Here is a 14,425-nt window from a genome sequence, read left to right as displayed (position 1 = left end):
CCTGTAGCGACCAACACAACGCGATGCGAAGGGCCACCTCCTCCACATCGATGTTTGACCCATCAGAGCTGCTTCCGTCGCCGGCCATCGAATCAAAGCGTGGGGAGGGGAAGTGGAGTGGATGGAGAGTGAACTGCCGGTTGTCTAGGGTTTTCCTGATTCGGGTATTTAGTGGGGTGATAGTGGGTCGGACTAACGTGTCGATGGGGTCGGTGGTGGGCTAGGCAGTGAGGCGGGCGTGTCTGGGTTCCTCATATCCGTTCATATTTGGGTTGGATATGAGGAGTGCCAGTCCACCCGAGCATTTGAGGGTCACTTAGACCGTCTGGATCAATTTTTCGTGACCGTGTCTTGTCCGAATGACCTCGTCGGATGTATGAGACGAATATAAGTGCTCCTGCTATAGATGCTCTGTAGAGGTGCTCAAGACCCGATTGCATTTCTCTTTCTCTATTTGGGTCAGGGAGACGATTGTTCGTCCTTCATGCAAATGTCAGGATGAGTCTGTACCTTTTCTCTTTTATCACTTTGGGTCCAGTTGTAAACTGCACTATACCTTCATAAAAAATGCTAGACCTATAAAAACTTACAAAGGTTTACTTAACCTTTCAAACTAACTCTTCTCTCCCCCTTGATTTTTAGTGACGGTGGCCCCTCATCTCTCAATTACCAATCACAATCTTACACATCGGTTTGTACGTAAAATCTTTACGTAAGTCTTTGTAGGTGTAGCATTACTCGTACCTCCGTTCAAGTTTAATGATTTTTCATGAAGTTTCTGGGTCATTCGGGACCCAAGCATCGTTCAAAACTCAAAAGATATAATATAAAGAGCTCAAACGTATCTCTTATTATTATTTCACAATCGGAAAACAAATACTCCTACGTACAAAGGTAAAAATCCTCTGCAGAGTATCAGCGGCATCATGCAATTTTTCACACTATACAAAAGAACAGAGCACTCAGATAGCTAGCATGGCGTAGCCGATGCCTGCTGCAAGCGTGCCGATCAGCCCTGCCGTCACCGGAGCGGCCGCGCTTCCCGGCGTGGTCGCGCTCGCCCCGCCGGCACCCGGCGCCGGCGGGCTGTTCGTGTCGGATCCAGGGGTGCCCGGCGATGATCCGCCTCCAGCTCCAGGTGTTCCCGGTGACGGAGCTAGACCTGTCGGTGATGGTGGCGAGTCCGGGGTTGCCACGGGAGCAACCGTCGGAGGCATCGGTTCGCCGGACGGCGGTGTCATGGAAGGAGGGGACATCGGGCTCGGCATCGGCGCGCCGGACGGTGGCGTCATGGAAGGAGGGGACAACGGGCTCGGCATAGGTGCGCCGGACGGTGGTGTCATGGAAGGGGGAGACATCGGGCTGGGCATCGGCGCGCCGGCCGGCGGTGTCATGGAAGGAGGGGACATCGGGCTGGGCATCGGTGCGGCGGACGGCGGTGTCATGGAAGGGGGTGACATCGGGCTCGGCATCGGCGTAGCCGACGGCGGCGTCATAGAAGGAGGCGACATCGGGCTAGGCATGGGCGGTGTCATGGAAGGAGGCGACATCGGGCTGGGCATGGGCGGCGCGGACGACGGCGGCATGGAGGGTTGAGGAGGCGGCGGCGGCGGCAGGAGTCCCGGCGGCGTGTGCTCGACGGAGAGCACGACGACGATGAGCTTCTGCTCGGCCTTGCAGCTGGCCTCGTTGCCGCTGATGAAGAAGAAGGGGCCGGAGCGGTCGAGCGTGAAGACGGTGCTGCCGCCCTGGAACTTGCTCACGTACGTCGTGGTGTTGCAGGCGTTGTACGCCGCCTGGTCCACCAGCAGCACCGAGTCCGTGTCCTTGGGGTACACGAACACTGCGACAAAAGAAACCCGTCAGCTCACCATGCCATCCATCCACGGCCATGGACGAACGAACGAACCTTCGTCCATCCGATGATATGATCGACTGGGTGTGCAACTTACGGAGCTGGTCGCCGATGACGAACCGCATGCGCGCCGCCCACGAGTTCAGCGGCTCGGCGCCGGCGCCGGGCACGCTCCACCCCCGCTGCTCGCCGACCCGGTACTGCGCCGCGCTCGCCGCCGCGGCGACGAGCGCGAAGCAGAGCAGCCCCGCCACACCACGAGCGCTCGCCATGTCTGGAAGATCACTACCTCCTAAGTCCTAACTGTACTAACAAATATCAAGGGGTGCAACTTTGCAGTCGCACTTGTGTGATCGGCCTGTGTATGTAGTGAGCTCGGGTTGGGAAGAGACAAGGGTGGTTGGGGGGGTATTTGAAGAGCTCAACGAAAGGGAACTGGGACTTTACGTACGACGTGTCAGGCCGCGTCGATCGATCACCCGGATCAGATGCCAGGAGCCAAGTTCGCACAGGTATCCATCCATCCATACGGATCGACATCTTTTCGTTCACGTGGCTGAAAGCTTCCGGGTGCTGGGGTTGGAACCTTGACGAATCGCCGGTTGACGCCGGAATAGCAAGTCTAGTCTATACCTTTTGTTTTGGAGAATCGGTCTAGTCTATACCTTGTTGGGGGGTGCACGCACCACCCAGGTGTCCGTCCGTGGGAGCCCACACGGTTTCACGGGGAAAATTCGGGTACGTACGTACGCTGGCCGGCGGCGTCGTTGTCCGGGGAGTGATGACTGATGAGTCAGTCGGCCGTGCTCCGTGCTGCATGCTGTTGTCGACCGCAGGCCGCACGCACGTCGGCAGCGGGGGACCGGGGACTCGGTGTGGTGACCCGGGCGGCAGCTTCGGTCGTTGTTTCCGTCCGTATGTTGGCCGGGCAGGCACGGTCCGGCGAGCAGCGGGAAGTGGAGTTTGAGTTCGTTTGGAGAGGAATGTGAGGGTGATCCTCTGTTTTGTTTTCTTAGGGAAGGATTGATCCCTTGCTTTGTTTGTCAGTGGAAGAGACAAGGTCTTTTTTGGAAGTTTCGGAGGAATGCTAGGCTTGCATGAATCAAGCTATATGGATTTTACCTACGGTCTGTTTGGTTGTTTGCATTATGTCTAAAAATCAGGCCTACATTATGCAGTTTTGTTCGGTTTGATTGCTTGACTTGTATCAAAGCATTGACTCCCATGAACCTTAGAACACATGTGGGCCTGGCTGAGGAGTACGATTGAATCGGCCCATAGCTAGGCCCAAGCAATACAACCCGAGGCACATGTGGGTCGGATGCTGCACAGGAGGAGCCATACTTGAAGCGCCGCCATAACTCAACTCACCATTCTCTCATCACCCATTCTCCCTTTCCTCCACTCTCACATCAGCGGTGCCGAGCACAAGATCTGGACGGCAAGCAATAGCGGCGAGCAGTGGAGTGAAGATCTAGACCGCGAGTACCGATCACTGGCTTCATTGTCGTGGGAATGATCCTCACAATAGTATCAGGGGTACGAACGAGGGGCGAAGCCTAGCTACGACGCACTGGTTGCACTCGGATGTACGAGTTCGGACCCCACTCGGAAATGGTAAAGACCCTACGTCTCGAGCCTGGAGGTTATTTTGCTTATGGGGGCGTGCGAATACAAAATGCTCAACCCTCGCCCAGGAGCTTGGGTGTAGCTTATATAGAGTGCGCCACGACCAAATGAGCGTCATTAGAAGGAGGAGTTAATGCTAATAACAACAGAAGTTACTAGTAACACCATCTCTAACTCTCGCGTTACTAGTAACACCGGTCTTCACTGTACTTTATGTGGTAGTTTAAGTTCGTTGTCGTTGTTGTCCCTTCATCGTCCGCACCTTGCTTTAGTCCGAGTGTCGGGGGTCGTCCGAGTGACCTTGTGCATCTGAGTGAGAATCTGTTCACCCGAGTGAGACCAAGACTGCACCAGTAGCTTGGAGGACATTGATGACTATGTGGGGCCTTAGGTTGGCCCTAGAATGCAGGTATGTGGCCCTAACCCTAAAGTACAACCCCATCACTCATCACCCCCACCAGCAGGCGTTCATCAATGGCAGTTAGCTGTCTATTCCCAATGGAATCGATTTATCATGCCCACATTCGATATGCGCATAGCGCAATAGGCATCCAAGCTATCTCTCGAGGTCGATTTGGTACGCGTTTTAGGCATATCCGATTAGCGATTTGAGTAGTCCAAACGGGGTTTAGTGCAATTTTCTCGGGGGTGGGGTGGGGGGGGGGTTGGGGGTGTAAAATAAGCTTACATCCATCTCAACAAAGCACTGCATCTTAGCCGTGACAAGTATGGAGGCGGTGGTAGCCTTGCGGGTTTAATCGTCGACCCAGAAGGGTAGTTTAAGCTCTCTTGGCTCAGGCACCCTGACCACCATCTCCACCGCTTCGGCATTGCAAGCATACTTAGGCTCGACGAGCCTGCCATTTGCAACATCACGAGCTCCTCCTAGTCATCCTCCTGAACGATGGTGGCCGGCGCCACCATGATGGCCTACTGGTCATCATGAGCCCCGACAAGTTTGTACTTGGCCCATCCTACTCTTGGACTTGGATCGGCCGACTCGGCCTCATCCATCGCCCAACGCAATGTGTTCACTAAGATAGTGCCTTTTTCTTGGTCAAGTATCACCCTCCTCAACTCCTTCGTCGCCTTTAACAACACATAGTCTTCCTCTTTATGCACCTGAAGGGTATTCACGAACTTGGTGAGGTCGTTGAGCAAGCACCCAATGAGGAATGCCCTCCGACCAAGGGCACTCGAAAGGTGTTCATCGTGGTGGAGCGTTGGTGAGACATAGAGTTGCGAAAGAGGGGATGATAGAGGACAAAGAGATAAAAGGACAGAAAAGGTAGTGGAGTGCAGTCGTAGATAAATAGGGGCTTTGTGGACCACAAGTGATTTAGATGGATGGTATGAATGAATACATTGACGTTTTGTTCATGTGTGTCCCTCCATTGACCACTTGTTCATATATGCAGATCAACCTGGCTGCTTCAGGGAACACCTCCAAAGGCAAGGAGGATGTGGCTGACAAGAAGGGCAAGGCAATGGTGGAGCTCTGAAACACCCCCAATACGTCCAAGAACTATGGCCATTTCCATGAGGACGCCAACCCAACACACTTGTGCAAGGTCATCCTTGCACCCAAGCTCGAGTGCCTGCCAATGTCAGTCGAGTTCACCAAGCACTTGGCTACCAAACCAGAGGAATTGAGGACGAGGATGAACACCGTCTACGCCTGGAGGGTGCTAATACTGACAATCAACAACAAGCTCACCCTTGATTAGGGTTGGACCACGTTCGCCGTTGTTCATCAGATCAGGATCAGGTACCTTGTCACCTTGAAGCTGGCGACTCCTAACACCCTAAGAGCATGGTTAATAATACAGCCAACAATCGGCTATAAGGAGTTGCCATGTCATATAGAGCCAACTTAATAGCGGGCATATACAATGGTAAGTTTTAGATGTGTACTATTTTAGTAGTAGTTGGCCCATGATACAATCTCACAAAGTGTCTTGGATCTCGTGCTGCAGCTGGCTACTCATCAAGAGCCCACTTCTCTTCTCTCTCCTCCTCTCTCTCCTCCAACTAAGCAAGGATATAATATTATAATCCTTATAGCTTGCTTATGCCACCTTATTGTACTTGCTCTAAAGGTGATCTTATTCAATGAGGATGACGTCGAGGTGGTGACCAAGTACAAGAAGCACGAGGAGGTCTTTGCTAGTGATACCAAGAAAGTTATGTGAGCACCTTCAAGACTTTTGCGTAGGATGTTAAGATTTTTATACAATTGTCTATCGCTTAACTGCCTCTATGCGTGTGTTGATACTGTGTTTATTTATGGCATGCACTTGAGTGTGCTGGTAATCTCACCACTCCAACAAGTGGTTATCTGACTACACGTGTTTCATGTAACTAAATACCACACACTATGCATCTGCCTAGAACACGCCTGCAATGAAGCAACATGCATGCGTTTCTTCTCATCCAGGCCGGGAAGGATGCATGAAAAAACCCACATGCACAACATGGTTTTAACCATATATTTACTTGCACAGGCCCAACCGTGTCACAAATGCAAAGAGACAAAAAAGATATAGGCAACCAAAGATGCCATATTATCTAACATGGTGGATCTGGACTCAAGTTAGGGGGAGGGTGGGAACCACCCCAGTGAAATTTAGGGGGAGGGTGGAGCAGTGGATTAGTTCAAATGTTATTAAGGCATGCAAAGGTTATAATTAGGTGTTTGCGATGAAGCGATTCGTGACATCACCATGCATGTTGCGAGGTGAACGAACGAATTACGTCTGCAACCTTTCCGTGCACCGGCTCAGCTCTGTGTCACGCGTGACTGCGTGAGAGTACAAATGGAGAATTTACTAGTTTTTTACTAAAGAAAATTGCATAAATGACCAATTACCGTGGTCGAATTTTCATAGTCTATGTACTCTCCGGATTTGTTGTACAAAACATCACATATTAGTGTAATCTATTGTAAATAGATGACATCGATGTTGGCGATGACCTAGTGGTGGACGGAGATGAAGGGGGTGGAAGGGCGGCCCGGCTTGGATGAGCAAGCTGCAACAACGTCGAAGAAAAGCGGCAGCCACGGCCTAATGATGACGGATGGTTAGGAGCGCGGCAGCGATGCTAGAAGTGGGCAAGGAAGAACCAGACAACATGACGAAGACCGACGCGGACGGTGCTGTTTCCGTGCCTAGGGATTTGGCGCTGCACATGCCAGATAGAAATCGATGCATGGGGAGGGTGGAGTGGACCGTAGGCCATGATGCTACGGCCCAACGGGGCAATGTAGCGACAACACGCGGACCGGGGCGACGACGTGAAGGACACATAGCAGCGGCATTGATACTCTGCCACGCCGCTACATCCCGAATGGGCGTTGCAGCGGCATCATGAGGGTTATGGCAGCCGCGGAGACGACCTCGAGGTGGCAGCTGGGACCGCGTTCCGCGGGGCGAATGCCTCAAGGGGCGATGCAACAACGACACCCCAGTCGGTGCAACCGCGGGGTCGACCTCGGGCGGCGGCGGAGATAGCGTGCCATGCTCACTACTGCCCGATGGTGCGACGCCGCGGCAGCGCGAGGGTCGGTGCGGCCACGGGTACAACCTGGAGTGGCCGACCTCGAGGCAACTGTAGACCGCGGGCTGCAATGCTACGACCATGAATGTGCGACGCAACAGTACCACGCGGGTCGATGCAGCGGCAGAGAGAACCACGGGGCGACGGTGCACGACCCGATGAGGCGACGCAGCGAGACCTTGATGCTCGATCGTTGAAGGGGCGCACTATACTCGGGGATGATCTTCTCAGGTCCTACGGAGGAATGTGCAAGTGACTAGCTAGGTCAGTCACGCGGCGTCGATGGAGCGGAGCGGCGGTCGGGTGATCAATCTGGTCGCTCGCGAGGTCAGGAACGTCGGTCGATGATGAGGTGGCTGAGCCGCCGAGACCACAGGCGGACGACGCGATGTCAGAGCCGGCAGACAATAGAGCGGGGTGGGGGTGAGGCGGTGCAGAATCCTGATCAAATGAGGGTGATGACGACCGGCTCATAGCGACGGGCGGGCAGACTCGTGAGCAACGGCCGGGACGGGCCGCTGCATCATGCGAGGCCGCCAGGTCGAAGAGGAGGCTGGTGTCGCGCCATTGGCGGCAACAGCTGGCAAGGAGCGATGGACGAGCAGACGCACGGGTGACGGCTGTGACGGGCCAACGAGGTGCACGAGGCCGCCGGATCGAAGAAGAGGCCTGGGTCATGCCATTGTCGAAGTAGAGGTGCGCGGGTGTCGACGGTGGCAGAGGCGACGCAAACCGATCTAAGATCGGAACCAAAAAGAAAAATGCCGATCAAAGCGACCGACGCGAGAGATGAAAAACCCAGATCAAGAGATCAAAAAAAAGTCTCTCTAGGGAAGCCGGTCAATACGACCGACATACAAACCGTAGGTACGGGCGGCGCGGTCCCAGGCGACGGTCATGGAGGTCAACCGCACCGGGGGCGGCGCGCGAGGCGGAAGCGGCGGGCGGCGGCTAGGGTTGAATCGATTAGGCTGATACCATATTAGAAGGAATAGAGAGGGATTGGTGTGGAATATGATGGATGTTGTATTGAGACTCATGAACGAGTACGAAGGGGAAGAAGCCTCTCCTTGAGATAAGGTAGGAGACGAATTGCAAATCCTAGACTACCAAATACATGTACTCGAAATATATCTCTAACATACTCCAAATCAAAATCCATTGATAGGAAGAAGAAGAGACAACTGTTTTTAGCTCCGTCGATTCATCGAAGAGTTGTCGGACATGATGAGGATAGCAGTAGAGGATGGTACTTGACGGCGCGGTCGCAGAAGAGGGGTTGAACGAAGACGAAGGAGAAGCGGCGGGGAGCCCAGCTAGAGTGCTGGAGGTGATGGAGACGTAAAGTTTCGGTAGGGGTGTAGTGTGGTGGTGGAGGATGGTGGAACGAACACAAAGGCAAGAGAGAAACAAGGAACGATAGAAAATAAGAAGGATGGAGTCGTGAGTTCGGAAAGAGTTCCCAGAGATGTCAGATTCGTACGTTTCACGTGTCCAGATTTCCCGCAAACCTTCTTCATTTTTGTTTTCAATTTGCAGGAAAAATTACATCTGAATTGCTCAATAGATCCATACACATCTTTATTGAATGATGACTACCACGGTTCGGACGGACACATACGGTTTACGGATCCGCCTTGAACATGCGGCTATCTGAGGAGTCGGGTCAGCGCCACTCGAAGCGTACGTCATGGGATGGAGGGAACTTGTCCTCCTTGGCTTGTGCTTCACAATGGAATTCAATATCTTTTCTGAAACAGAGCACAATGGAACAATACTGGTGCTACTACTAGTTGCACCGTGCACACGGCTTTACATACAACGTGTCAGGTCTCGACGAGCGATCACTCACTCGATCGTAGCCAAGTTTGCAAAGGTACGTATCCATCTATACGGATGGCCGTCTTTTCGTTCACGATCCGTTTGGATACGCTAGCGGCGTCGTTGTCCGAGGAGTGATGAGTCGACGGTGCTGCTGTCCACACACACACGTCGACAGCATGCAGCGGAAAAGCGAGAACTCGATGCAGCTTCAATTGCTGGAGACTTCTTGCCATTGCTAGTGTTATATTTATGTCTCTCAGTCGGCCCAGTCGGCACGATCCAGCGAGTAGCTGGCAGTGGAATTAGAGTTCGTTTGAAAGAATGTATTTGTAGAGGATAATCCATTGTTTTGCTCCTGGGTGAAAGGTACAAGATATTTCGTTACCTTCGTGGACTTGGGATGAGGAGATTCGTGACTTGAACAGGCATGCTGCACGGAGAATGAGCTGTGCCCGCAGCCTCTAGGTGCCCGCACCTGTGCTCTGCTTTGCGTAACTTGAAGACTGCGGAGGCATGTCGATGTGTTTTATTTTAGTTGTATGCCGATGTGTTTTGAAATGCACAATTTAGATCAACTCTGAAGGAACGACTCATTTCGTTCGTCGGTGTCCGTTTAGATTGGCGTAGACACAAAAATCGATCCAACGCGTCGATCCAAACGTACGCGCGTCCGCTTTTATTCCCGATTCATTTTTAAGTCGGATTTGCGTCGGCACAGACACGACACGGACGCACGCTCGCCTTCTCCTCTCCCCGAGCCCGCTGGTCGGTGGCACATTTGCCTTCCCCCATCCAACAACAACGACACAACACCTGGCCCGTTAATCTATGTATCTACAACCTTCCTCCTTGGTTGTGCATGAAACGGAAGTTCATTATGATGTCAGTGCTTATCGAAGGTCTAAAGCAACCCGGCAACGATATTGATGTGTACCTAAGGCCATTAGTTGATGAATTTTTACAGCTGTGGGACGAACTAGGTGTACGTGTGTGGGACGAGTACAAACAAGAGAAATTTGACCTTCGAGCGTTGCTTTTCGTAACCATCAATGATTGGCCTGCTCTTAGTAACATTTCAGGACAGTCAAACAAGGGATACAATGCATGCACGCACTGTTTGGATCAGACAGAAAGTATATATCTGGACAAATGTAGGGAGAATGTGTACCCGTACAATCGTCGTTTTCTTCCGCCCAAGCATCCCTTAAAGAAAAAAGGCAAGCATTTCAATGGCAAGGCAGAACCCCCGGGGAAGGCTATCATCCGTACTGGTGCTGAAGTATTTGATATGGTCAAAGATTTAAAAGTAATCTTTGGAAAGGGTCCTGGCAGCCAACCTGTTCCTAACGGCCCTGATAAGCGCGTACCCATGTGGAAGAAGAAATCTATATTTTGGGAGCTACCCTACTGGAAAGTCCATGAGGTCCGCTCGGCAATCGACGTGATGCACATGAAGAAGAATCTCTGCGTGAATATTCTAGGCTGCTGGGCTTGTATCGGAAGTCAAAAGATACACCGGAAACACGAGAGGACCAGGAATGTCATAAATGAAGAAATGGCATGCATCCAGGGCAGTTTCAAGGGCGTGCCAGCTACGCTCTTACTAAGGAAGAGAAGGAAATCTTCTTTGAAGTCCTTTTCAGTATCAAGGTCCCCACTGGCTTCTCGTCGAATATAAAGGGAATCGTAAATATGAAAGAGAAAAAAATCCAAAACCTAAAGTCTCATGACTGCCACGTGCTTATGACGCAATTGCTTCTGGTTGCATTGAGGGGAATTCTACCGGAAAATGTTCGCCTGACAATTGTGAAGGTATGTGCATTCCTCAATGCAAATTCTCAGAAGGTAATCGATCGAGAAAGTCTATCAGGGTTACAGATTGATGTGGTCCAATGTCTGGTCATTTTTGAGTTGTTGTTCCCGCCATCCTTCTTCAATATAATGACACACCTCCTAGTTCACCTAGTCGAAGAGATTAGAATTCTCGGTCATGTGTTTCTACACAATATGTTCCCCTTCGAGAGGTTCATGGGAGTCTTAAAGAAATATGTTTGTAACCGTGCTAAGCCAGAAGGAAGCATCTCCAAGGGCTGTGGAACAGAGGAGGTCATTGAGTTTTGTGTGGACTTTCTTCCTGACCTTAAGCCGATTGGTGTTCCTGAATCTCGGTATGAGGGTAGGCTGACAGAAAAAGGCACACTAGGAAGGAAAGCAAAAGTATGTATGGACGGACATTCTTTCTCTCAAGCACACTACACAGTTCTACACAATTCCACCATGGTGGCTCCGTATATCGTGAGACACAACAATATCCTACGCTCCGAAAACCCGGGGAAGGCTGACTTTTGGATTAAAGGGGAACACGAGAAGACTTTCGGCAGTTGGTTGCAGACACATCTCATGAATGACGACACCGTTGGAGATCAGCTGTACTGTTTGGTCTGGCCACCATCTTCAACTATATGTACTTTTCAAGGGTATGAGATAAATGGGAATACATTTTACACGGTTGCCTAAGATAAAAAGAGCACCACCAAAATAGTGGTGTCCGCTTTGATGCAACAGACGAGAATGGGCACTGTTTGGAAACGTATTACGGGTACATAGAGGAGATATGGGAACTTGACTATGGACCTACTTTTAAGATCCCTTTGTTTCGGTGCAAATGGGTGAAGCTGACAGGAGGCGGGGTAGTTGTAGACCAAAAGTACGGCATGACGACAGTGGATCTCAACATTCTTGCGTACATGGACGAACCATTTGTCCTAGCCAATGATGTCGCTTAGGTTTTCTATGTGAAGGACATGTCTACAAAAACGAGAAAAAGAAATCAACAAAAGAAGATATCGTCCGATGAGCCAAAACGCCACATAGTTCTTTCAGGGAAAAGAAACATCATGGGAGTAGATGATAAGACACACATGTCAGAAGATTATAATAAGTTTCATGAAATTCCGCCCTTCAAAGTGAAAACTGACCCAAGCATCCTACTGAATGATGAAGATTCTCCATGGCTACGACCCAGAAGAAAACAGAAATAATAGATAGGAATATTCGTGCCATAATGTAATAATGTATTAAACCTTTTATGTAATGCATGTATGGAATGTACTAAATTTCAAACACATTTCATTTTCATAGTTTTGTCAAATTCTTAAATATGCAAAAAGAATTTTAATAAACCTTTGTAGTGCTTTTCAATTTCAGGGTCAACTAGCTCAAGAAAAAAGTAAATGCACGAAGAATACCAAATTAAGTCAGAAATTGTTGAAATTCTGTGATGTGCCTTTGAATGGTGCATTTTGAACACACAAAAAGTATGGAGTCAAATAAGTTCAAAAAAATGAAATCCCTTTTGTAAGAGATGAGTTCTCGTTCGAAACCATGATACTTCGAGAGAGATTGTCCGTTTTGTACACGAAGTGCATCCAGTTTTTGTCGTAGCCCTCTCAACTTTTTAACACATGCTATGTGGGTGAAATGATGATAGCATGCCAACTTTCAACATTTCCAGAGTTCATTTGTAGTGCTTTTCAATTTCAGGGTCAACTAGCTCAAAAAATAAGTAAATGCACGAAATATACCAAATTAAGTCACAAATTGTTGAAATTTTGTGATGTGCCTTTGAATGGTGCATTTTGAACAAACAAAAAGTATGGAGTTCAAATAAGTTCAAAAAAAATGAAACCCCTTTGTAAGAGATGAGTTCTCGTTCGAAACCCTGATACTTCGAGAGAGATTGTCCATTTTGTACACGAAGTGCATGCAGTTTTTGTCGTAGCCCTCTCAACTTTTTAACACATGCTATGTGGGTGAAATGATGATAGCATGCCAACTTTCAACATTTCCAGAGTTCATTTGTAGTGCTTTTCAATTTCAGGGTCAACTAGCTCAAAAAAATAATTTTAATTGAAAATAAAAAATAGTTAATAGTTTGGATAGTCAAAATAATAACTTTTGAAAATAGAAAATAGTTTTGAATTATTTATTCAATTTCAAACACTTTTCATTATCATAGTTTTGTCAAATTCTAAATATGCAAAAAGAATTTTAATAAACATAGTTTTTAATTGAAAATAACAAAATAGTTAATAGTTTGGATAGTCGAAATAATTAATTTTGAAAATAGAAAATAGTTTTGAATTATTTATTCAATTTCAAACACTTTTCATTTTCATAGTTTTGTCAAATTCTCAAATATGCAAAAAGAATTTTTAATAAACATAGTTTTTAATTGAAAATAACAAAATAGTTAATAGTTTGGATAGTCAAAATAATTAATTTTGAAAATAGAAAAAAATTGAAACTATATGAGAATTTATAGAGAAAATTCAACCGAAATTCGAAGTGACCTCACTTTGAATTCAGGTTGAATTTTCTCCATAATTTCGAATATAGTTTCAATTTTCAAATTTACACTGAGTTTAGGCCCGTAAGCCTGTTTTAGAGAGGAGCTCGATGGAGATGCTGCGAGGGGCTTATAAACTAGTGTTAGTCCCCTCGCTGGGCGAGGTGGGACTAAACTTATCGAGCAGCCAGCGGAGGGGCTTTAGTCCCGGGTGGAGCCACGACCCGGGACTAAAGCCCCTCGCCTGCCGCCTGCCGAGCACGGGCCTTTAGTCCCGGGTCGTGGCTCCACCCGGGACTAAAGGGTGTCTTTAGTCCCGGCTCGAGCCCCGACCCGGGACTCGAATCCTCTTGTCAAATTCTCAAATATGCAAAAAGAATTTTAATAAACATAGTTTTTAATTAAAAATAACAAAATAGTTAATAGTTTGGATAGTCAAAATAATTAATTTTGAAAATAAAAAATAGTTTTGAATTATTTATTCAATTTCAAACACTTTTCATTATCATAGTTTTGTCAAATTCTCAAATATGCAAAAAGAATTTTGATAAACATAGTTTTTAATTGAAAATAAAAAAATAGTTAATAGTTTGGATAGTCAAAATAATTAATTTTGAAAATAGAAAATAGTTTTGAATTATTTATTCAATTTCAAACACTTTTCATTATCATAGTTTGTCAAATTCTCAAATATGCAAAAAGAATTTTAATAAACATAGTTTTTAATTGAAAATAAAAAAAATAATTAATAGTTTTGATAGTCAAAATAATTAATTTTGAAAATAGAAAATAGTTTTGAATTATTTATTCAATTTCAAACACTTTTCATTATCATAGTTTTATCAAATTCTCAAATATGCATAAAGAATTTTAATAAACATAGTTTTTAATTGAAAATAACAAAATAGTTAATAGTTTGGATAGTCAAAATAATTAATTTTGAAATAGAAAATAGTTTTGAATTATTTATTCAATTTCAAACACTTTTCATTATCATAGGTTTGTCAAATTCTCAAATATGAAAAAAGAATTTTAATAAACATGGTTTTTAATTGAAAATAACAAAATAGTTAATTTTGAAAATAGAAAAAAATTGAAACTATATGAGAATTTATAAAGAAAATTAAACCTAAATTCAAAGTGACCTCACTTTGAATTTAGGTTTAATTTTCTCGACAATTTCAAATATAGTTTCAATTTTTAAATTTATA

General features: G+C 47.3%; 1 protein-coding gene across 1 annotated transcript; it reads right to left on the bottom strand.

The window, feature by feature from the left end:
• Positions 1–827: 827 nt before the first annotated feature.
• Positions 828–2,239, bottom strand: LOC123409303 (vegetative cell wall protein gp1-like). Its single transcript, XM_045102241.1, has 2 exons — positions 1,953–2,239; positions 828–1,843 (listed from the first exon to the last, which is right to left on the bottom strand). The coding sequence occupies exons 1-2, from the start codon at positions 2,125–2,127 to the stop codon at positions 963–965; spliced, it is 1,056 nt and encodes a 351-aa protein (XP_044958176.1). The 5' UTR covers positions 2,128–2,239; the 3' UTR covers positions 828–962.
• Between the last annotated feature and the right edge of the window lie 12,186 nt (positions 2,240–14,425).

The sequence above is a fragment of the Hordeum vulgare genome, chromosome 7H, assembly GCF_904849725.1.
Source record: "Hordeum vulgare subsp. vulgare chromosome 7H, MorexV3_pseudomolecules_assembly, whole genome shotgun sequence".
NCBI classification, from domain to species: Eukaryota; Viridiplantae; Streptophyta; class Magnoliopsida; order Poales; family Poaceae; genus Hordeum; species Hordeum vulgare.
The sequence above is the reverse complement of the archived record's forward strand: the minus strand, read 5'-3'. Positions and strand labels throughout refer to the sequence as shown.

What these genes read in the sequence shown, in the direction of transcription:
- LOC123409303 (XM_045102241.1), bottom strand. Translation starts at nt 2,127, where the DNA reads ATGGCGAGCGCTCGTGGTGTGGCGGGGCTGCTCTGCTTCGCGCTCGTC. An exon ending in CGTCATCGGCGACCAGCTCC is followed by an intron (nt 1,844 to 1,952) that starts GTAAGTTGCACA and finishes CTTTTGTCGCAG; the next exon opens with TGTTCGTGTACCCCAAGGAC.